The sequence below is a fragment of the Chrysemys picta genome, chromosome 1 (assembly GCF_011386835.1).
Source record: "Chrysemys picta bellii isolate R12L10 chromosome 1, ASM1138683v2, whole genome shotgun sequence".
In the NCBI taxonomy this organism is placed as follows: domain Eukaryota; kingdom Metazoa; phylum Chordata; order Testudines; family Emydidae; genus Chrysemys; species Chrysemys picta.
Genome location: NC_088791.1, coordinates 109,818,924 through 109,840,519, shown reverse-complemented (window position 1 = coordinate 109,840,519; position 21,596 = coordinate 109,818,924). Strand labels below are relative to the sequence as shown.

Below are 21,596 nucleotides of genomic sequence, written 5' to 3'. Positions count from 1 at the left end.
AAAATGCACTTGCCGTGCTACCCCACGAAGCTCGTGTGTCACCTCTGAAGAGTCAGCGTAAAGAACACTACCAAACACAAGCATCACAAGGGGTTGTGTGTGTGTTGAATTCACATTCAGCAGTGAAAGGGTTTGGAAAGTGCACCTGCAAATGCACCTCTGGGGCATCTCAGCAGATGCCCAAATGTCAGGGGTTGATCTCAGCTACAGGTGCGAATCCAGAGTAATTCCACTGAAGCCAGTGGGTTTACTCTGGATTTACCCCAGTGTACCTAAGAGCTGAATGTGGCCTGCGAATGGAACTGCCCTACCATAGGCATGGATCTACGGGTTGGGGAAGGGTAGGGAAAGGATGGTGCAGGAAAAGTAACAAACAGGAAAATGTAAAATAAAGCAGCCCCCACCCCCCATCTCCCTTTAATTTACATTTTACCATTCCCACACTCCCTTGGCTGCAACTAGAAGATAACATGATGTACACATTTGAAACTCCCATTGACTAAAAAGGAGCTTTCCCTCTGCTTTTGCCAGGGGCAGAATTTGTTCTCCATAAAATACCAATAGGTGTGATGCACTCTCAAGTAGCAGAGTGACTGAATGCCACACAACTGAATACTGTGCTCTGTGCCAGTTACCTTCATTTATTTTATCCACGTTATGTATCTTACATCTCCACTTACATCACTTCTGAATTTGGCCCCTGGCGTTCTCCTCTGTCCCTGAGACGCTAAGCCTGGCCAGTATGTGCTGCGGGATTCTTACAGTCCTGCTGGCTTTCCCTCCACCTACACAGCTACCTGCCCACGCACAAACACAGTTATTAGAGCAACACTGCATCATAAGGAACTCTCCAGTCCAGGAATTCCACCCCCTCGCTGTGGAGTGTGGACTGGCTAAAGTGCCACAGCATAAATGCAATCACTACGTTCCCAGGAGCCAGGTCCAATCCAGAGTATCACTTGCTGAAAACTCAGATGGGGACTAAATAGCACAGTGAGATTGCTAATAGACAGTGGAGCCTTTCACTTTTCAGTCAGGCCAGTGGTGACTGTTTGATGGCCCTATATAAAATGGGTTTTCTGGGCTCAGTCTATTTCTAGTGGGCAGTATTCACATCACTATAAGTACCAATCGAGTAGCCTCTTTGCTGGAAGTCTCAGTAGGGAGGTTAAGGACTGCATGGGCTATATGGACTGAACTGCCTTCTCAGCCTCAGAGACAGTCCCCTTTGGGGCTCACTGGTGTGTCTTTGCAGAAGAAGCTTGTCCTACTGCTGCCCTTTCTGCACAAGTGCATAAACAGAAGACTTAACTCCCCCGGACTGACAGGCTGGCACCTTCCCTCTTCCCAACTAAATGTCTTTCTGAAAAAACTGACTCTGACAGGTGACAGGCATGAGACTGGTCACAACTGGGTGGAAGACATGGCCAGGAGAATGTGGTTCTGAGCAGTGCGTATTTGACATGACTCTAGTCACACAGAAACCTAAGAGATATGGTGAGCCTGGGTCAGCAAGTGGAAGAAGACCAAAGCAATCAACAAGCTGCTGATTCATCATATGTGTATCTGCCAAAGTGACTGCAGGAGTCACAGGGAAAAAACATTCACCCCCCTGCTTTACCATCAGCTCAGTGTTCATGTCAGCTACATACACAATTCAAGCCAGACGAAGACAAATTGGTGCAGGCACAGTTGCCAGGCATGTCTGTGAATATATAAACATTTTAACTCGCAAAAAGCTGAGCACTGAGTCCATCTTCAATAAAACACCCATTCAGACCCAAACAAGCCGAAGGCCTGTCTCTGTAAAACAACTGGGCAGACCTGAGCCTGTCTCCTACGTAACCAGACCTGTGTGCCACAAACCCACCTCCGGTGTCCGTCCTCTCTGTGCTCCAGTCTCCACACGACTGCCAGCCAGACCTGAGGACACCCCAAGCCTCTTTCTGATAGAACATGTTCAGACTTGTTTATGTTCCATTCCCATCTCAGGTAAAATGTCCACCCACATCTCCGTGGGCCCCTAAATCTGTCTCAGGGTAAAACAACCATCCAGAGCCAGGCCCAAACCTATCTGGTAAACACCCAAAAGATGTGGGTGTGCAAAATTTCCCCCTAGTATGCAGCTTGGGCTCTCCTCAGAAATCATTCTGCTAACATCACCATCCAGGGACTGGAATGAATACCAACGTGAAGAGTGATATGATCAGATTGTGAAAGGGCAAAGAACTATATTTCCCAGGGTTCATTGCAGTCAAGAGAGTCTCACCTATAGGCAATGAGCAAACCCAAAGTTCCTTATAGAGCCTCAGTCGCCTTCCACAAATCCAAGGTACGTGACCTTCCACATTACCTCTTCTGACTCAAATCTGTAGACTGCTCTGCCTTTGCTTTCACACCGACAGCTTTTTTCACAGGGCATCGTTCTGAGCTGTGTGATAGATTGTGATGACTAAATTGGATCTGTCAGGTGAAAAATTCTCCCCAAAATACCGAAGGAAAACAGCAGCTGGAGCACTCCCCTGAGCTAGTTAAGCTCTCGGCACTCTAAACACAAGGCCAGGGCTCAGTTCTCATTCAGAAAAGCCCCACAGTGAGTAACCAGGGCTTGGGGACAACCCCAACCCAAGAGTGCCCTGTTGTCACTAATGAGAGGGGGCCTGTGTCCCATCCCCAGCTGGACAATCCCCTCATCTGGACAATGGTCAGGGTGCAATCTTCAGCACTCTGGACAGTAACCATGGGGTTTTAGGTTCATTCCCCAGCTATGGTGGAGTATCAGGACAGCGACCAGAGAACCTAAGTTCACTACTCACAGGGCAAAGCCCCTGCACTGTAGACTGGGGACCTGAGTTCAGTCCCCAGGAAGTTTCACCCTGGAACATAAATGAATTACAACTAGGGATGAATCTAGCCCAATACCTTTTATAGCTTCTTATTGTCATCAATGGAGAAAGCCACGTGAGATTAAAGGATTTAGTCCCATTAGCCACTTACATGTTAAAGAGGTTCAGCCCAATGCGGTAGAGCCGCTTCCTCATGGTGTCTGTGGAAAGCGTGGGAGATTTGCAGCTGGCTGGATTCTCACAGTGGTACCGTGGGAGGCTCAGAATCATGGCCTGCAGCGCTTCCTTAGAAGATACCTCAGATGCCGACTTGGCTGACGTGGAGGTGCTGCTGCTGCTCAGCTGCTCTGAGTTGTCTGCATTTTCAGACTCAGAGCCCTTGCCCTGCCCAGTCTCATTGTTTGAGTCAAACTGGAGTTTCTGCACCACCATTTGTCCTTGCTCCATCACCCCTCCCCCCAAACCATTGGTGTTAACGTTCACCTCGGTGAAGGTATGACTGTTCTGGAGGACCCTGGAGTCCGGCAGCCCTTCCAGGGCAGCCTGGGCCTTTTTGTCTTCCTTTTCCCCATCCCCTGGGCTTTCTTCAATTCTGGCAGCTTGAGAGAGCCCAGCCTGGGCACTGCTGCCAAGACAGTTAGCCATGGACACCGAGGTAGAAGATGAGACTGAGATATTCTTGTTGTCAATCTGGACCGTGACATCCCGGAAGGCCATCATGAGGGTGCTGCTGCTCTTGGGCAAAGTATCTGGCAGCAGTCCCTCCTCCTTCTCTTGCTCCCTCAGTTCAGCTTCCAAGTCCTGGTTCGGCTGCATTGAGCTGGCACTGAAGGTTTCTCTGATCTGGTACGAGCTGCCATCTTGAAGGGAACACATGGTCTTCAGGCTCCATGTACTGAGGGCATCATCAATAGACTTGGCCAGGGACTGAACCTGTTCCGTGAAAGAGTCCTCCAATTCAGTCAGGGCCCCGCTGATGGTGACTGGCAAAGATGGGGACCTCACCAAGGGGATGCCCACAAAGTTGTACCCTTCCATCAGGGCTTTATCAGCAGAGAAGCTTTCAGAGTTCTGGACCCGGACTTTTCTTAATGAGATTCGGCGGGGCATGCGGCTCTCCAGCAGGGAGTTCCGGATCTTCTCAAAGTTTTTGCTGAGTTGGTACTGGCGGAAGGCAGTCTGGATGGTGCAGGCTGCCCTGCGAGAGACCAGGTGCCCTCCGTATTTGTGCTCTAGCATTTCGATCTGAAACACACACACAAACAAGATTTTTAATTGACTTTTGAAGGCTGTCCATGACCTCAATTTATACACTGATTAGTTAGCAGTGACACTCAGTGGGACCTCCAATACTCCATTAGCCTTTTTCCACACTGCGGTGCCCTGGGGATGTCTGCTGGGATTGCAACAGAAGGGGGTCCCTCACAGCAGTGCCCTGGCCATGCCTGCTGACAGTGTGGGCTTCCTCAAAGCTGTGCCTTGGGAATGCCAGCTGGGGTATCTGCAGTGTGAGCTTCCTCACCGCTGTGCCCTGGCAAAACACCACCAGAGTGAGCTTCCTCGTGGCTGGGGCCTGGCAAAGCCAGCTGAGACACTGGCACTGTGAAATGTGTACAACAGGACACCAGCCTGTGAAATTCTTTGGAGTAGAGTCTTGTCAATGTAAGTACAGCACTCCCGCAGTGTGACCCTCCCAAAGCTCCATTAACACTTCTACATCCCTCAACTACCTCAGCAAAGTGCCTCTAGAGAAAGGGGAAATCACTGAGAAGAAGAAAAAAACTAAGGAATTTTAACTGTCAAACAAGGGCTCAGATTAAAAACTATGGACCCAATCCTGTGAACGAGTGTCCTCAACTTCCACGGAAGTCAGTGGGCGTTGAGGTTGCTCAGCATGTGACAAGAAGTGCTCCGCATCTCTCTGGGTCACACCCCTATCTAAGCTCCACTCTTTGGCCCGGTGCACTTCTAGACTATGCAATATCTCCTGAGCTGCTAATCTCTCTCTCTCACACACGCACACATACACACACACACACACAGAGAAAGAGCTAGGAGACATAACAACTTTAGTCAGAGCAAACCAGCCACAAGGCCTACCCTGGCCACTTCATTATAGTTGTTTCTGTGCCACAGTCTGGCCAGTTTCCCACATGAACCCAAATGCTGTTTTCTTTTCCCTGTCCTTCATTTTTGCTCTGCAAGTGAAGCCCAAGACATGTGCCAGAGGAGGATGCTGTCTGTCTGCTTCATACATCACCCCAGCCTCAGTCCCGATGAGTGATCAATAGAAAACAAAGTGGGAGGGATGAAGATGAGGGATGATGATGCTGAGGGAAGCAGAAAGGACAAACCCTCATTATCCCCATTGAGATGTGGCTAAACTGCTGAGCCTGGCAGGCCCCTCCCGTGTCTGATAAAGGACTTTACAGCACATGTACAGAGTGGGGGGTGAGAGAGAGTGAGAATGCCAGGTAGAAATGAGGCGCAGGATAGAGAGCACAAGCAGGCTCAATCCTGCATTAACAAGTGAGCTATTGCATGACCAAGTTATTTCTGCTTATTAACAGGAACAAGGGCAAAGAGGGGAGCACATAGTTAATTGCCTTATATACAGAGGACAGGCCCATTCTCAGACACACCGTGTCCGCCTGCACTGCACGCCTTTTTGGTCCAATGGTTTCAAGAGTGGGTGTGCAAAGACCTTGAGGTTTATTACATGCTCACTGCGGCCAGGACCAGATTCAAGCATAGGCAGACTATGGCTGTATCAAGATCCCAGCTCCTGGAGTCATGTGATTGCATCAGAATCTCAGCTTTCTTGTCTTTTCAATAGGTTTCTGGACCTCACAGCTGCAAATCTAACCTTCAGAAAGTGAACCGAGTGCCTGCCTGCGTCTGCAGAGAGCCTGGAACAATGGCTTTAAGAATTGCCCCATGTGTCTCAGTAAGCTATTAACTACAAGATCCGCTACTGTGGGAGTGAGAGGGGCTTTTGCAGATGACACCTCAGGAGATGACTGTGCGTGGTAGGTGAAGAATGCTATGGGCCCAGTCCTCCACCCCTACAGATACACCCCAGCTGCTGGGTTAAGTACTAAGGTACTGATTACTGCCACACTCACCTCTCTAGGGGGGAGAAAGCATGTGGTCCCTACTGAACACCAGGGGAGGGTGCTGTTCCTGCTCCTGGAAAGGAGAAGGGAGCCCGTGCCACTCCAAATGGGAGGTGGGGGCTACAGTGCAGGGGCAGAGCCTGTATTGTAGTGTGCCTGGGGCCCTGGACTGTCTTACGCAGCCCTTAATGCAGAGAACGACGCCTAGTGCCCACCCATAGGGCCAGATTCTCCATTGCCTTGGACAGTCATTTATACCAGTGCAATGTGGGTGCCAAATCCTGCCAGATCAGAATGGGAACCATTTGCACTTGCTTAGCACAGGTGTAAATAACAGCCCCAGCTAAAGTGCAGTGGCAGATCTAGCCCTGAGCCGGAACACACCAGCTTTGCCCATCCTTCTGCTCACCATGTAAGTAAGTACCTGCCGAATCAAAGTCAAAGTACCTTCAGACCATTTATCCCCATAAACAGATCGTGGAGCCAGCTGTAATGACAATAGGTCTTGTCGATAGTCTTAGCAGATGAACTAGGCCTCTGTTTGTCCCTGGGTATTTTGGGCTGGCCCCAGGGTGCAGGGGAAAGCAGAGGGTTGGGGGCAAGGAGGAGATGCTCTCCAAGACTTATCACACCCTGAGCTCGCCCCCCGGCCTCCACCAAACTTAAATTTCAACATACAATCAGGGCTTTCCCTTTCCACATCTTCAAAGCACGGGAAGGGGTGCGGGACAGTCTTCTCATACAGTCCCCCCACCTCTGTGAGAAATTAGGACCTATCCCTTCCCCACCTTCCTCGGTACACAAGTCTCATTTAAATATATGCCCATTAAACCCTAACTTGTGCAGGCACAACCCAACCAGCTGTGACTGGGAACTGACTGAGAGTCCTGGGTACCACAGCCTGGCATAGCAACAAGGAGGCTAGTCCTGTTGGGGGGGGAGGGGTGTGGGGGGGAAGCAGCCATTTGAGAGAAGGGATAATAATAAGGTACAAAACCCAGCAGAACCAGGGGAAGCAGCAGCCTGGTAGTTTTCCAGGTGACAGCCATTCAGGAAGTGTAAATCTCATATGCTCCATTCTTATTAGAGGCCAGGATGAGATGTAATTGCTGATCTGAACTAAAAGGCATATTCCTCCAAAGCAGAGGCCAGTTTCTGAACAGCAGAGTTTGATGGCATTGGTTCTCAGTGGGAGAGGTGGGAGCCATCTAAGAGTTCAAAAGAATGGGCCAAAGCCATTGGCACCCCTGTTACTGCAATGCCTGGCACTCTATAAACCCCTACAAGCTATTAGGGAAATTAACGCCAAAGGGTATTCCCAATCTTCGCTGCTTCCTAAAGGCCCTGCTAAGAGCTCTCAAACGCAGGCCAAGCTGTCCGAATACTGAGCACTTTGACAGAACTTTCTATCCAAGAAGTCCAAAGAGCTTTACAAAGGAGGATCAGTATCATGAGCCCCAGTTTGCAGATGGGGAAATTGAGACATGGAGACTTGCACACGGGCATATGAGTTGTGTAGCAAAGCCAAGAATATAACCCAGGTCTCCTGACTCCCAGTTCCGCACCTTGCCCACTGGGCCATGCTGCCACTCCACTTCAATTGGACTAAATCTCTTTCTCGCTCTCTCCCTTTCAGGAGCGTGCAGCTCAGTGATTTCCTGAAGTCTGCGATATTCACATTTGCCACTGGACCGATTTAAGGATTTGACACAGCCACGGGCCCATCCCATTCCCCTCCTCTAGCAAGGGGGAAAGGGCATCCATTAGCACTCCATGGCAGCAGGAGCTTATGGAGATGTATGTCTGGCTTGTTGCAGGAACCTTCTCTTTCCACTTGGGAAGTGAGAAAGGGCAGACATGATTGGCCTTCTCTCGCTTCTTGTAAGCCCCGTGAATCACAAATAATTGCCTACTTAGAACTATTCTTCTCTGGGGAGTGATCCTGCAGCCAGTGCCAAAGGAACTGAAAAGCAGGAGGGAGGAATTAAAATAATAATTAGCTTAATACATTTTTGGCCCTCAAGGCAAGCACCCAGTCCTGTCGATTCAGGCCCTGTGGCTAAATCAGAAACAACTGGGAAATCTCTCTAGCTAGGAGGGATTGTGCAGAGATGGGAGTTTTTACAAGCCCAGCCCCAGGCAAACCCCAGTGCCCAGCCTGGATGACAATGTATTTGAGATACAATCCCTGCGGCAACGTTGCCTGCAGCATGTTCAGGCAAACACAAATACACCACTTCTCCAGAAGCAATGAGCCTGATGCTGATATCACTTATATCAGTTTTCCTCACTGGTGTCCAAGGAGTTACTCCCTATTTACAACAGTGGTAGTGAAAGGAGAATCAGGCCCAGTGACGGCATCTGAGCTGCCCAGAGCTGGCTAATATGTCTGATGTAAAAAAAAGAAAAGAAAGCTGAGAACGTCTAAAGTGCCTTTCTTACTAATGTTCTGCCTGCATCCCCCACTCCCAGACCCTTTTCTACTAAGCACCCACAGCCCCTCACAATGAATGGAGCAACATTGAATTAATGTTTATCTCTGTTGCTTATTGAATTAAGGGGCCCTGTGGTGATGCCACAGGGCATGCTCCGTCTCCCATCACCCAGTGTGGCATTAGAGGGGGTGATGTGCTAGTGGAGATGCTGCCCTTCATACTTTGGACATGCTTCATTTCCCAGCACAGTGCAAAGTCAGCTGTGCTTCAGCACCTGAGCTAACTACATCATTGAATGTCACATTGTGGTCTTAAGGGGCTTGCTGTTGCCCCAAATAATCCAACGTGCTCCATCTCGTGGTACAGAGAGCTGTGCCCTCGGAGGCAGGCAACCAGCCTTCATCTCTAGTCACGATCCATCCATCAACATGCCAGCATGGTGTTAGGAGGCACAGTGCTGCCGCAGGTGCTCTCCTTTATATCCTGGACATGCACCACCTCCTACTTCTCCAACATGGGGTGTTTTGCTGCCAATAGGTATTTTCCTTTGTAACGTATACGCACTCATCTCCAGAAAGCTAAATAGGGCTTGAGGCACTGTGAGGTGCCCTCCTCCAACATTTTGAAATAAATATTTTTAACAAAACTAAAGTAGAGCTTGAAGGTGCTATGATTAGGTGGATTGTTGTGGCAGTGAGAGAAAATCAAACTCTGAGGGCCCAGTTCTGCCACCTGTACTTGCACTGAGTAATACCTTACCGGACAGGAAGTCTCATTTATATCAGTGGGATGATTCATGGAATAAGGCACTACTCAGGGTGAGTGAGAGTGGCCAAATCCAGCCTGAATTCATATCTTCCTTATTCCAGGAAAGGCGCCTCCTCCTGGGCAGGTCTATGGTCCATTAAGGAAAGCCAAGAAGAGAATGAACATGGATACTGCAATCTCCCTCACCGTGGCAAAGATGGCTCTGCCTATGGCAGGCTCAAGGTCCTTGGAAGGTCAGTGCTGAGAGGAACCAGAATTGAATGAACATGGGGATAGACTCTCCCTCTGTCTCAGATCCCTCCAGGGCTGGTTTGGGCTATGCTCGAAAAGCAGTGTTTGGGAGCCCATGGTTAAATGGATTTAGAATTAAGAGCTCATGAGCCAGATCCTCAACTGGTATAAATCAATGAAGTTTCATGACTTGAACAGGGATATGCCAATCTACAAGCGGAGGTCCACCATAAGTATATGCCATGTTTGTTGGTGAAGCTTGTTCATTATCATCTCTCTTTCCCTTGCCTGCTGTGAAACAAGATATCTGACCAGCTAGAATTGTAATACAGCTCTCCATAAAGACCCAGAGACCCAAGTACTTTTTGCTGCTCAGTATTTGGGTGGGTCATTAATTGGAACTTTCTGCTTGGGGGTGCCAGAAGCATCTTGTGTGAATTGGAAGGAAGAATTCCCTGCAGCAGCTCCTTGGGTGTGAACCTGGTCAGATTCAACTTTCATTTTTTAAACGGCTCCTGGGAGAAGAGGGAGAAAGGTCCCTCTGCAACAGCTTCTGAAGCCGAAATAATGTGCCCATCACTGCTTAAAAATCATCCTTCTACCACTGAGCATAATTCGGGCAGATTGTGTCACTGACGCTTGTTCAGTCTCCTGGTCTGCAGGGCCTGTGCACGAAGCAGCCTCCAGTAGAGGACAAAAAGGACAGAAACGTTCCTCTTAGAGTGGGGCTTTTTTAATAGCAAATCTGCCATGTTTTAATCAGTAGCAACACAGTGCATGTGAAGGGCGACATTTCTTCTCACCGGCTATGAGGTGGGACCCCAGAATCCCCTGCTGAGAGGAAGATGTGGAGATGCAGCTAGGTGTGACTGGGCTGAACTCTGGAGCTAGGCTAGAGACATGGGTGTAGACAAAAAGGCTGCTGATTTGTGAGTCGTCTTCTCTCAGTCTGGTAAGTCTGCCTATCTCGAGAGCATTCATCACCATATTGCTGCTGCTATTAGAGATACACTGACATTGTGCTTGGCGCTGTACTGGAACAAATAAAGACAGTCCCTGCCCCAAAGAACGGACAGTCTAAAGGCTCTATGTGAAGGTGGAACAGAGCTGTGGAAGCTCCTCTGGATAAAAGGTACCCCTGCTCTCAGAACTCCCCAGGGCCAGCTTCTCCCCCTGAACAATGAGAGACCCTGATCTTCTGGGATGCCTATAGCAGCATGTGCTCACAGCATTTCCTGGGGGGCTCTGCAGCCCTCCACTGCCTGCAAGCCCTCTCTAAAGCTAAAGTCAGGTTTGAGTAGCTGGGACCATTCTGAACTGGGGAGGGGGGAGGGGTGCAGCAGAGCCCAAGGAGTTTAGGTGAGGTGATGTCCTGGCCAGGCCAGAGGAAGCTAGATGAGGCCCTCACATGTTCCTTCCTCTATAGTCCCTGCACAATGTAGGGGCCAGGCGTGCTCTGTGGGGAGGAGTATGGTTACGGAAACTAGGCTAGCACGTTCACAGAGAAATGGCCCCCCGTGGTGTGAATGTGGCCCCGCCCGCCCCATCCCCCTCTCCCGTAGCCTGAGGAGGAAGCCGCTGTACCTGTTTATTCTTTAAGTCAAGAGAGAGCTCATAATCGGAGGCAGCTGCATGGGAACACGTGGCCGTCCCTTTGCTGCGCTGCACTCTCACTGGGGAACCCGTGTGGTGGAGGCTGGGCTTCTGCACCAGAGGGGAGCACCCCGCTGCCTGCTCCTCCTGCCGCTCTGCATGCTGGGCTTTTAGCATCAGGGTGTCGGACCTGCCTTCCTGGCCACTGTGTCTGCCGGCCTCCTTCGGATCCTCCGTTTCACACCCGGGTTTCTTGCTGGTGGAACCACAGGAATCGTCACTGTGAACAAAACGCAACGTTTCGCTTTTTTTATTTGGTTTTTGGATTCTCTACCCTCATTAACTGATCTTCATGTCAAATGTTCAGGGAGCCTGGGCTGCAGGGTGGGAGCAGGGAGTGGATCAAGACCCAGTAAAAACACTGGCCCCTCCCACCCAGAGAGCCAGTAGGGTGCGACACACACCCCAGCCAAGCCAGAGTCATGTGACTCCCAGCTGCAGCTTGTCTGCCTCCCCAGATCATGCTGGGATATAACCTCAGGGACTGAGGAGATCGTCCTGGGAGAAGGATGCATCACCTCTTTCCTGGATCTTGTCCTAGCTACAGGTGGTTAGCCAACAGACATCACTTATGTGCCTACTGCTTACTAACTGACTGACTGCTATGTTTGAGGTCCCATTTGATTATGGAGACTGGATCCCAAGGATTCAAGGAACTTGTTTTAACTTCCCCCTGGAGTATTTAAGGGCACAAGGAAATGAAACACGAGTGGCTGAATCTCATGGAGCAGCCATTGGCTTCACAGCCAGAGCCACAGACCATAAGGAGGCAGCAAGGCACTCTGGCAGCCCTGGGATCCAGAAACACTAAAATAAACCTATAGAACAAAACATTAGCAAGTGACCTCCAGGGCTTCCAAAAAGGAAGCCGTCCCATCCTAGCCCTGAGAGCAGAATCCTGCACTGATGGTTCCCAATGGCGAGAGGATCACAGCCTTCTTCCCTTACAGCTACATCTTCTGGGCAAATGGATAATGGTATAAAACCGGTGCCCATTAACAATGCATTCTAAGGCAGCTGAAAGGTGCTGTTGGACAGTATGGGGTCTGTGTGTGTCTGGTCCTCTGGAGATGTTCAGTTGCTAACCTCGCTTGCTAAGTGTTTTCTGAAATTAAACAGAGACTTTCATCCTCAGGGGAACTTTCTGAATGACTGAATCTGATTCTCCTCTTCAGTACTACACCAGTGTCATTCCACTGACCACAGTGGAGTTACTCATGATTTCCATGAATTTACAGACTAACCGGATCACATTCTGATCTCTGTTGCACTGATGTAAATATGCTGTAACTCCATTGACTGCAATGGAATTATTCTGATTTAATTGAGATCAGAATCTGGTCCTGGAATGCCATTTTCTCAACTCTCAGAGATATGCATATGTAGTATATTCTATTATTTGACTTGATCCTTGAGTACCTCTGGTATTTGAATCCTCATATAGGTCCAGGGTATCTTTAATGTCAGACTTGTTATATCGTAACTTCTCTTCCCTTCTGGTGTATATTTTAATAATTTTATCAGCAGCCATGCACTATCCATTTTCTTTTGATCCCGCAGTGTAGCCTTTTTCACAGCACAATTCTAGGGATGACCAGGTGACCATCGGTTTAATTTCCCATTTACTTTAATGGGAGCAGGACCGGGTCCTACAAAGCTCACTTAGCTGTGCAACTAGGCACCGATTCAGCAGATCATTTAAGCACTTACCTAAGCGCTTTGCTGAATCAAGGTCACTGAGGTTCAGACTTCCTCTACTGCAGTTCAGAGCCTGGGCAGTTGACTAGAACACTGACTTCCCGGAGAGCATAGCGGGCCTCTGGGTGCCAGAAAATATTCATTATGGCCCTGATTCTGCAAGCATTAAGCATGTGCTACACTTTACTACCATGAGCAGCCCCACTGATTTCAACAGGACTATCCATGGTAGTAACGTTAAGCATGTGTGTAAGTGTTTGCAGGATCAGGACCCATTACTTTATGGGGTTATACTTAATCTGTAGAATGTTGCATACATTTGGTTTCCTGGGCACTTTTCAAATGAATGGCTCTCACGGTCTCTGTTTGTCTGGCAGAGTCTGGAATCTGTGTGAGAAAGCAACGCACAGTGCTACCAAGATGCCACATTTGGCCGAGCTATTATTTGTTAGGGAGGTAGTTGAGGGAGTAGGACATTATAAATATTTTTTAAGTCAAAATTGTCGCTTGTTTGTATAAATCTAAATTTAAAAAAATTAACTACTTTACAAATGGGCAGAGTTAAGACCGTGTGTGTGACTTGACCTGACTTGGAGTGCTTACCCAAACAATTTGAACATTGTTGGTCTGGTAATGTAACTTATTTGTATGGAATTTCCTAGAGGTGTTTTTTGTTTGTTGGTTGGTTAAAAGACAATGAAGAGGGGGAAACAGAGGGAGCATCACTTTCCAGGCCTTTGCAGCTCTGCTGGCATGCTATTAATTGGCAACAGTAACTAGACACCAGAAGAACACCCTGTCCTTCCCCCATAGGAGGGCCGGAGGAGAGAGTTCTCTCCTGGAGCTGCACGAGGGCTACAATGCATCAGGTTTGAGGCTCCCACTTGCCAAGCTTACAAAGGACCTGATCTCAAACTCAATGGAAGGATTCCCGCTGAGCAAGTGAGTGTTGGATCCGACCCAAAGTATTCAGCAGCCCTCTTTAACACCATTATACTTTCGGTACACTTCTCACTGCATAATTAAGAGCCTGCGCCTGCAAAAACTCATGCACATGCTTAACTTGACGTATGTGAGAAGTACCATTGATTTCAATGGGTACTACACCTCTACCCCAATATAATGCGACCCGATATAACACAAATTCGGATATAACGCGGTAAAGCAGTGCGCCAGGGGGGCGGGGCTGCGCACTCCGGTGGATCAAAGCAAGTTCAATATAATGCGGTTTCACCTATAACGTGGTAAGATTTTTTGGCTCCCGGGACAGCGTTAAATCGAGGTAGAGGTGTACTTACTATGTGTAAAGTTAAGCACATGCTATGTCTTTGCAGGATCAGGGCTTCACCTAGCCACACCTGCCCATACAATGTTGCCTTTAGTGGCACACTTTCTGAGCTCAGTGAAAACTCCCATACAAGATGTAAAGTGCATGTGCAGCATGAAATTTTCTAAGGGTCGTAACTCGGTCAAATCAAAACCAAATTTCAATGGAGCACTCAAAGGCATTTCTCAGTGAGAGCTATTTCCATGCTAAATATAAACTTTGCAACCCCCTACTGTGCTGGCTGTCGAGCTGTTCAGAAAATGGTTGCAAACATTCCTTCTACAGTGGGAGTCGTATCTTTTTCTACATTCCTTTTATGGGGAAAAGGCTGAACTGTTTTTGCTCAGATGTAAAAAACAAACCAAAAAACATACTCCACCTTTAGGCAAGAGACCAAGGCTGGGGAATTTCTGCTCATTGTGTCAGCTTCAGAGAGGTAGGAGCAATAGAAAATGGGGCTGGAATGGTGCTTGTTATGCAACCTCACCTGCAGCATTTCAGTCGCAGCTGCTCCTGCTACAATGTTCTTTTCTTTCAGTTTGATCCCATGTGAGAGTCCCTTGTAAAGTAATTACAGGAGGGTGGGGGGCTATTCCCAGTCCTTCCTCGGTGGAAACAGATTAAGTCCCCATATGGGAAACCTAACTTCTTACGATTCAAACAGATATTGAAATCAAAAATAAACTAACGCCTTCTATGTTGTTCCTGATCCTTAGCCCCTATCTTGGAGATCTGGCTGGGTACAGACTGGAGTTTCATCCAGAAAGTGTTTGAAGCCTGTGAAAAAGAAGAGTGCTTTCCAGAGAGTTTTAGGATGGTCTCACCTACAAGCATGCTATCTCAAGGTATGATCTTCTATCTTCCTAAGCTAAACAGGGCTAGGGCCAGATAGTACTACATAGGAGACCTCTAGACCTGCTGCAGGAAGTGGTCTTCTTATTAGATGATTCAGTTGGTGGCGACGCTCCCAAAGTCAGTATGGAACCAATGCCTGTGGTGCTACAGGGGTACAGAGCTCTTGAAAGTGCTGCTTCTTGGATGAAACAAAAATACAATTTTTCTAACTGCTTGTAATCATAAAAAATTCCATGTAGCGGCTAAGTGCGAACCCCAGTGCCCTGGCCAAATTCCAACTATGTTAATTACGTTCTGCATCTTGTAATCAGAATTCTTTACTTGCTGTTCTAAAGTGCTGGGTAAAATTGTTATGTACTATTAATGAGATCTGTATTTCACTCCATGCTATTCTTGCATGATGGGCAGAGGGATTATATATGGTTTGTACAATCAACTAGGAAAACTTTGTAAAGTTCTTTGGGATCCATTTGATAGATCCATGATCACTTGCATCCAGGTATAAAACGGACTCAACCAATTCAGCTGTTTCGTTATTTCTGGATGCTCCTATGTGAGTTTTATGATCTAAAAACACTAGCGCTGTTGGTTACTACTAATAGAATTTGGTTGTTGTAGAGAAGACACCTGCTTAATGTTTCAGGTAGTTCCTGCCTGCTATTATGCTGCTAACCATGTATCAACTAACTGGTTGTAGACAGAAATCAGTTGCTAAAGGTGTTCTAAAATTAAGACTGCTGATGAAGTTGATGGATATAGAAAACAGGACTCTGGTCATTTAGATTAAATACTATTGCTGGTCTAGCATGATGCATGTTGCTAAGCAGGAATGTCAGTGTTCTAGAATTGAATGTGGGTGTCTGCTTGGAGAGGGGAGGATGGTGCTACAACCTCATTTGGATCTACCCCTTTGATGCACTAATAAACTTTCCTGTCAGTGTGCTGCAAAAACAAATGAGGTCTCCAGACTTTAGCTTCTGTATGTGGAGAAATACCTATGCTTTTCTGGGCGTTTCCTTGAAGATTTTCTGAATTTCTGTGAAGGGGAAAAACAGGGAGGGCTGGAGGGAGGTGACAGAGGAAAAGGAGGACTGCTCGGGTATTTTTTTAATGCTTCCTTTTCTCTTTTGCTACTAACAGTCTACAAATTGCGAAATGATAAATGCAGGTTAGTGACTCCCAAATCCCTGAAATGGACATGAGTACCAGACACATCACAGGTGCTCTTGCCTTTCAGGTTTGTATGGAATTGACATGCCAATGTTCTAGAGTGCACTGTGTTGTCTGTGTGCTGGAACAACCTCCATTTCTGTTTAGTTCTTGCATCGTCAAAATGACACGCTGCCCCAGGGTCCTCTTGCACTCCACACTGATACTAGAGGCTCAAATAGCCATTGCTGATAGATATCTTCTTCCATTTGCAGCTAGACACGAGACTGTGCCTAATACTGACAGCTATAGACCTGGCCATGGTGATCCATGTTTTCAGGACCACCAGATATGAGCACTGTGATGCCCCATTACTTGGGAAGGAACAGGCAAACCCTGAAATATATTCAAATGCAGATAAGCTACATCAGTAAGTGGGAGCACATCACCTGGGCACTCCAGATTTAAATTTTATTAGAGAATATTTAAAAGAAATAAACGATACAGAAAATTTGAAGCGTAAGTTATTACACTGGCTCCTTATTGAAAACCAGATCCTGTTCAAGGTAATGGTGCTAATCTTCAAAGCTCTCAAAGAATTGATTACGAGGTACGTGGTGACCACCACTGCTCCAGGGCCAGGACTTTTCCATGCGACCTACCCAGCTCTGGAACAAGGCAGCTCTCCACAAGAGTAAGGCTTGTTAGAGTTGGCGACTAAGCTTCCTCGGCCACCATCCTATGGCTACATAACTAACTGCAGGTCAAAGTGCAAGACCCATCTCTTTGCTTTAGCTTTCCTACAATAAATTATAGCAAACAAATGGCTAAGGCCAGAGAGAGTTATAGGGATACACACTACATAGTTGGGTGGGGAGGATGGAGTGCTGGAGAGAAACAGTTGGAACTCTTTTCTTTTTGTGGCTTCATGTCACCCCACTAAGGACTCCGGATGGCTGTTTTGGGTGTGTGACTCACAAACCTTCCCTCAAGGTTTTAAAGCTCAGTAACTTAGATTTATGCTCTGTGCTCAGGCAAAGACTAGTCAAGATGACAAGGCTGCTTGAGTGACCGTGCTCCTCCTTGAACCTATCTCACAAAGCTGTTATGAGGATCGATTAGTTACTGTTTATACAAAGCTTTGAAATACTTGTAAGTATTCAGTATTATTATGTCTGAGGTGTTGGTAAGATTTCAAAGCCTTCAAAGCACCCTTTTGGGCTGACAGGGGGCTGCAGACGGGAGTTTGACAGAGGGAGGCTTACGATGGTTAGGAAGACCCGCAACACCTGTGCCAGCACTGCTACTGTCTCCTCCACCTGTGCCTGTAGCCAGACAGAGTGCCTAAGCATGGATGCCTCTACCCAGATCCTGGTGTGGTTTTGCAAAGACTGTAACTTGCAATTTCCACTTACTGATATCCAGGCTTGGGGGACCATCCAATGTGAGAGGTGCCTGCTGGTGGAATCTCTCAGGCAGCAGGTGGGAGAGCTACAGGAGGAGGTGGCTAGGTTGAGGAGCATCCGTATCCACGAGCAATTCCTCAACAGTGTCCATGTGGAGACAGCTGAGGTAGCTGTCCCAGTACACAGGACTGCTGATACACCACTGGTGGAGGAGGAGATGGCTCAGGGTGGACACTGGCAGCTGGTTACTTCTGGCAGCAGGCAGTGCTCCACCCTTGCTCCGAACCCTCCTGCCGTGGTTATAGGTAACTGTTATGCTCTTCTCGATACAGGAAAGAAGGAATCACTCCCTACAGTAGAGGAGGAGAAGCCTCGTACTCCTAAGGCTGGAGAGTCTGCTGCCACCACTGCGAATAGGAAACGTAGGGTAGTGGTGGTCGGAGACTCTCTGCTGAGGGGGACGGAGGCGCCCATCTGTCGCCCTGACATTTCATCTCGGGAGGTATGCTGCCTGCCGGGGGCCCGTATCCGAGACGTTACGGAGGCATTGTCGAGGATTATCCAGCCCTCTGACTACTACCCCATGCTACTCATCCATGTGGGCACAAATGATACTGCGCGGTGTGACACTGAGCGGATCAAGAGTGACTACAGGGCTCTGGGAGTACGGGTGAAGGAGTTTGGAGCGCAGGTGGTATTCTCTTCAATTCTTCCTGTCAAAGGTAGGGGCCCGGGCAGAGACAGATGCATCATGGAGGTGAATGCCTGGCTGCGAAGATGGTGTCGACAGGAGGGCTTTGGCTTCCTAGACCACGGGATGCTATTTGAGGAAGGACTGCTAGGCAGAGATGGCGTTCACCTTTCGAGGAGAGGAAAGACCCTATTCGGACACAGACTGGCTAACCTAGTGAGGAGGGCTTTAAACTAGGTTCGACGGGGACAGGTGAGCAAAGCCCACAGGTAAGTGGGGAACATGGAGACCGGGGAGATGGGTCGGAAACAAGAGGGAGTGTGGGCTATACTGGCAGAGAGAAAGGAGAGTCAGGACAAAACTGGGAGGAAAGATCAAACCAGTATCTTAGATGCCTATATACAAATGCGAGAAGTATGGGGAATAAGCAGGAAGAACTGGAAGTGCTAATAAATAAATACAACTATGACATTGTTGGCATCACTGAAACTTGGTGGGATAATACACATGATTGGAATGTTGGTGTGGATGGGTACAGCTTGCTCAGGAAGGATAGACAGGGGAAAAAGGGAGGAGGTGTTGCCTTATATATTAAAAATGTACACACTTGGACGGAGGTAGAGATGGACATAGGAGACGGAAGTGTTGAGAGTCTCTGGGTTAGGCTTAAAGGGGCAAAAAACAAGGGAGATGTCATGCTAGGAGTCTACTACAGGCCACCTAACCAGGTGGAAGAGGTGGATGAGGCTTTTTTCAAGCAACTAACAAAATCATCCAAAGCCCAAGATTTGGTGGTGATGGGGGACTTCAACTATCCGGATATATGTTGGGAAAATAACACAGCGGGGCACAGACTATCCAACAAATTCTTGGACTGCATTGGAGACAACTTTTTATTTCAGAAGGTTGAAAAAGCTACTAGGGGGGAAGCTGTTCTAGACTTGATTTTAACAAATAGGGAGGAACTCGTTGAGAATGTGAAAGTAGAAGGCAGCCTGGGTGAAAGTGATCATGAAATCATAGAGTTTGCAATTCTAACGAAGGGTAGAAGGGAGAACAGCAAAATAGAGACAATGGATTTCAGGAAGGCAGATTTTGGGAAGCTCAGAGAGCTGATAGGTAAGGTCCCATGGGAATCAAGACTGAGGGGAAAAACAACTGAGGAGAGTTGGCAGTTTTTCAAAGGGACACTATTAAGGGCCCAAAGCAAGCTATTCCGCTGGTTAGAAAAGATAGAAAATGTGGCAAAAGACCACCTTGGCTTAACCACGAGATCTTGCACGATCTAAAAAATAAAAAGGAGTCATATAAAAAATGGAAACTAGGACAGATTACAAAGGATGAATATAGGCAAACAACACAGGAATGCAGGGGCAAGATTAGAAAGGCAAAGGCACAAAATGAGCTCAAACTAGCTGCGGGAATAAAAGGAAACAAGAAGACTTTTTATCAATACATTAGAAGCAAGAGGAAGACCAAAGACAGGGTAGGCCCACTGCTTAGTGAAGAGGGAGAAACAGTAACAGGAAACTTGGAAATGGCGGAGATGCCTAATGACTTCTTTGTTTCGGTCTTCACCGAGAAGTCTGAAGGAATGCCTAACATAGTGAATGCTAATGGGAAGGGGGTAGGTTTAGCGGATAAAATAAAAAAAGAACAAGTTAAAAATCACTTAGAAAAGTTAGATGCCTGCAAGTCACCCGGGCCTGATGAAATGCATCCTAGAATACTCAAGGAGCTAATAGAGGAGGTATCTGAGCCTCTAGCTATTATCTTTGGAAAGTCATGGGAGACGGGAGAGATTCCAGAAGACTGGAAAAGGGCAAATATAGTGCCCATCTATAAAAAGGGAAATAAAAACAACCCAGGTAACTACAGACCAGTTAGTTTAACTTCTGTGCCAGGGAAGATAATGGAGCAAGTAATTAAGGAAATCATCTGCAAACACTTGGAAGGTGGTAAGGTGATAGGGAACAGCCAGCATGGATTTGTGAAGAACAAATCATGTCAAACCAATTTGATAGCTTTCTTTGATAGAATAACGAGCCTTGTGGATAAGGGTGAAGCGGTGGATGTGGTATACCTAGACTTTAGTAAGGCATTTGATACGGTCTCGCATGATATTCTTATCGATAAACTAGGCAAATACAAATTAGATGGGGCTACTATAAGGTGGGTGCATAACTGGCTGGATAACCGTACTCAGAGAGTTGTTATTAATGGTTCCCAATCCTGCTGGAAAGGCGTAACGAGTGGGGTTCCGCAGGGGTCTGTTTTGGGACCGGCTCTGTTCAATATCTTCATCAACGACTTAGATATTGGCATAGAAAGTACGCTTATTAAGTTTGCGGATGATACCAAACTGGGAGGGATTGCAACTACTTTGGAGGACAGGGTCATAATTCAAAATGATCTGGACAAATTGGAGAAATGGTCTGAGGTAAACAGGATGAAGTTTAACAAAGACAAATGCAAAGTGCTCCACTTAGGAAGGAAAAATCAATTTCACACATACAGAATGGGAAAAGACTGTCTAGGAAGGAGTACGGCAGAAAGGGATCTAGGGGTTATAGTGGACCACAAGCTAAATATGAGTCAACAGTGTGATGCTGTTGCAAAAAAAGCAAACATGATTCTGGGATGCATTAGCAGGTGTGTTGTGAGCAAGACACGAGAAGTCATTCTTCCGCTCTACTCTGCTCTGGTTAGGCCTCAGCTGGAGTATTGTGTCCAGTTCTGGGCGCCGCATTTTAAAAAAGATGTGGAGAAATTGGAAAGGGTCCAAAGAAGAGCAACAAGAATGATTAAAGGTCTTGAGAACATGACCTATGAAGGAAGGCTGAAAGAACTGGGTTTGTTTAGTTTGGAGAAGAGAAGACTGAGAGGGGACATGATAGCAGTTTTCAGGTATCTAAAAGGGTGTCATGAGGAGGAGGGAGAGAACTTGTTCACCTTAGCCTCTAAGGATAGAACCAGAAACAATGGGTTTAAACTGCAGCAAGGGAGTTCTAGGTTGGACATTAGGAAAAAGTTCCTAACTGTCAGGGTGGTTAAACACTGGAACAAATTGCCTAGGGAGGTTGTGGAATCTCCGTCTCTGGAGATATTTAAGAGTAGGTTAGATAAATGTCTATCAGGGATGGTCTAGACAGTATTTGGTCCTGCCATGCGGGCAGGGGACTGGACTCGATGACCTCTCGAGGTCCCTTCCAGTCCTATAATCTATGATTCTATGAAAGGCTACAGAATCAAACCCCTTAGAAAGTGCCATATGCAGAACTCAAAAAAAAGTTGCTAGCAAGAGCCAGGAGCAGGGAACATGGACCCTATGTCTGCAAGAATCTATCTTCCCTCTCAAGACACGTCAGCACTTTTCCCTGCCTCCTCTTTCCTCCCTGAAAACAACTGCTGAGTTGAGCAT

At 47.5% G+C, this 21,596-nt stretch overlaps 1 protein-coding gene across 5 annotated transcripts in view; it reads right to left on the bottom strand.

The window, feature by feature from the left end:
- IQSEC3 (IQ motif and Sec7 domain ArfGEF 3) overlaps positions 1-21,596 on the bottom strand; it is a 126,124-nt gene that overhangs the window by 30,393 nt on the left and 74,135 nt on the right. For 4 of the 5 annotated variants that reach the window (XM_005308726.5, XM_005308725.5, XM_005308727.5 and 1 more), the window contains exons 3-4: positions 10,981-11,269; positions 2,998-4,091 (exon numbers count right to left, since the gene is read on the bottom strand). In XM_005308726.5, the coding sequence (XP_005308783.3) occupies positions 2,998-4,091; positions 10,981-11,269 (1,383 nt within the window). The remainder of the gene's footprint in view (positions 1-2,997; positions 4,092-10,980; positions 11,270-21,596) is intronic. The other variant, XM_065566830.1, reaches the window with a different exon arrangement.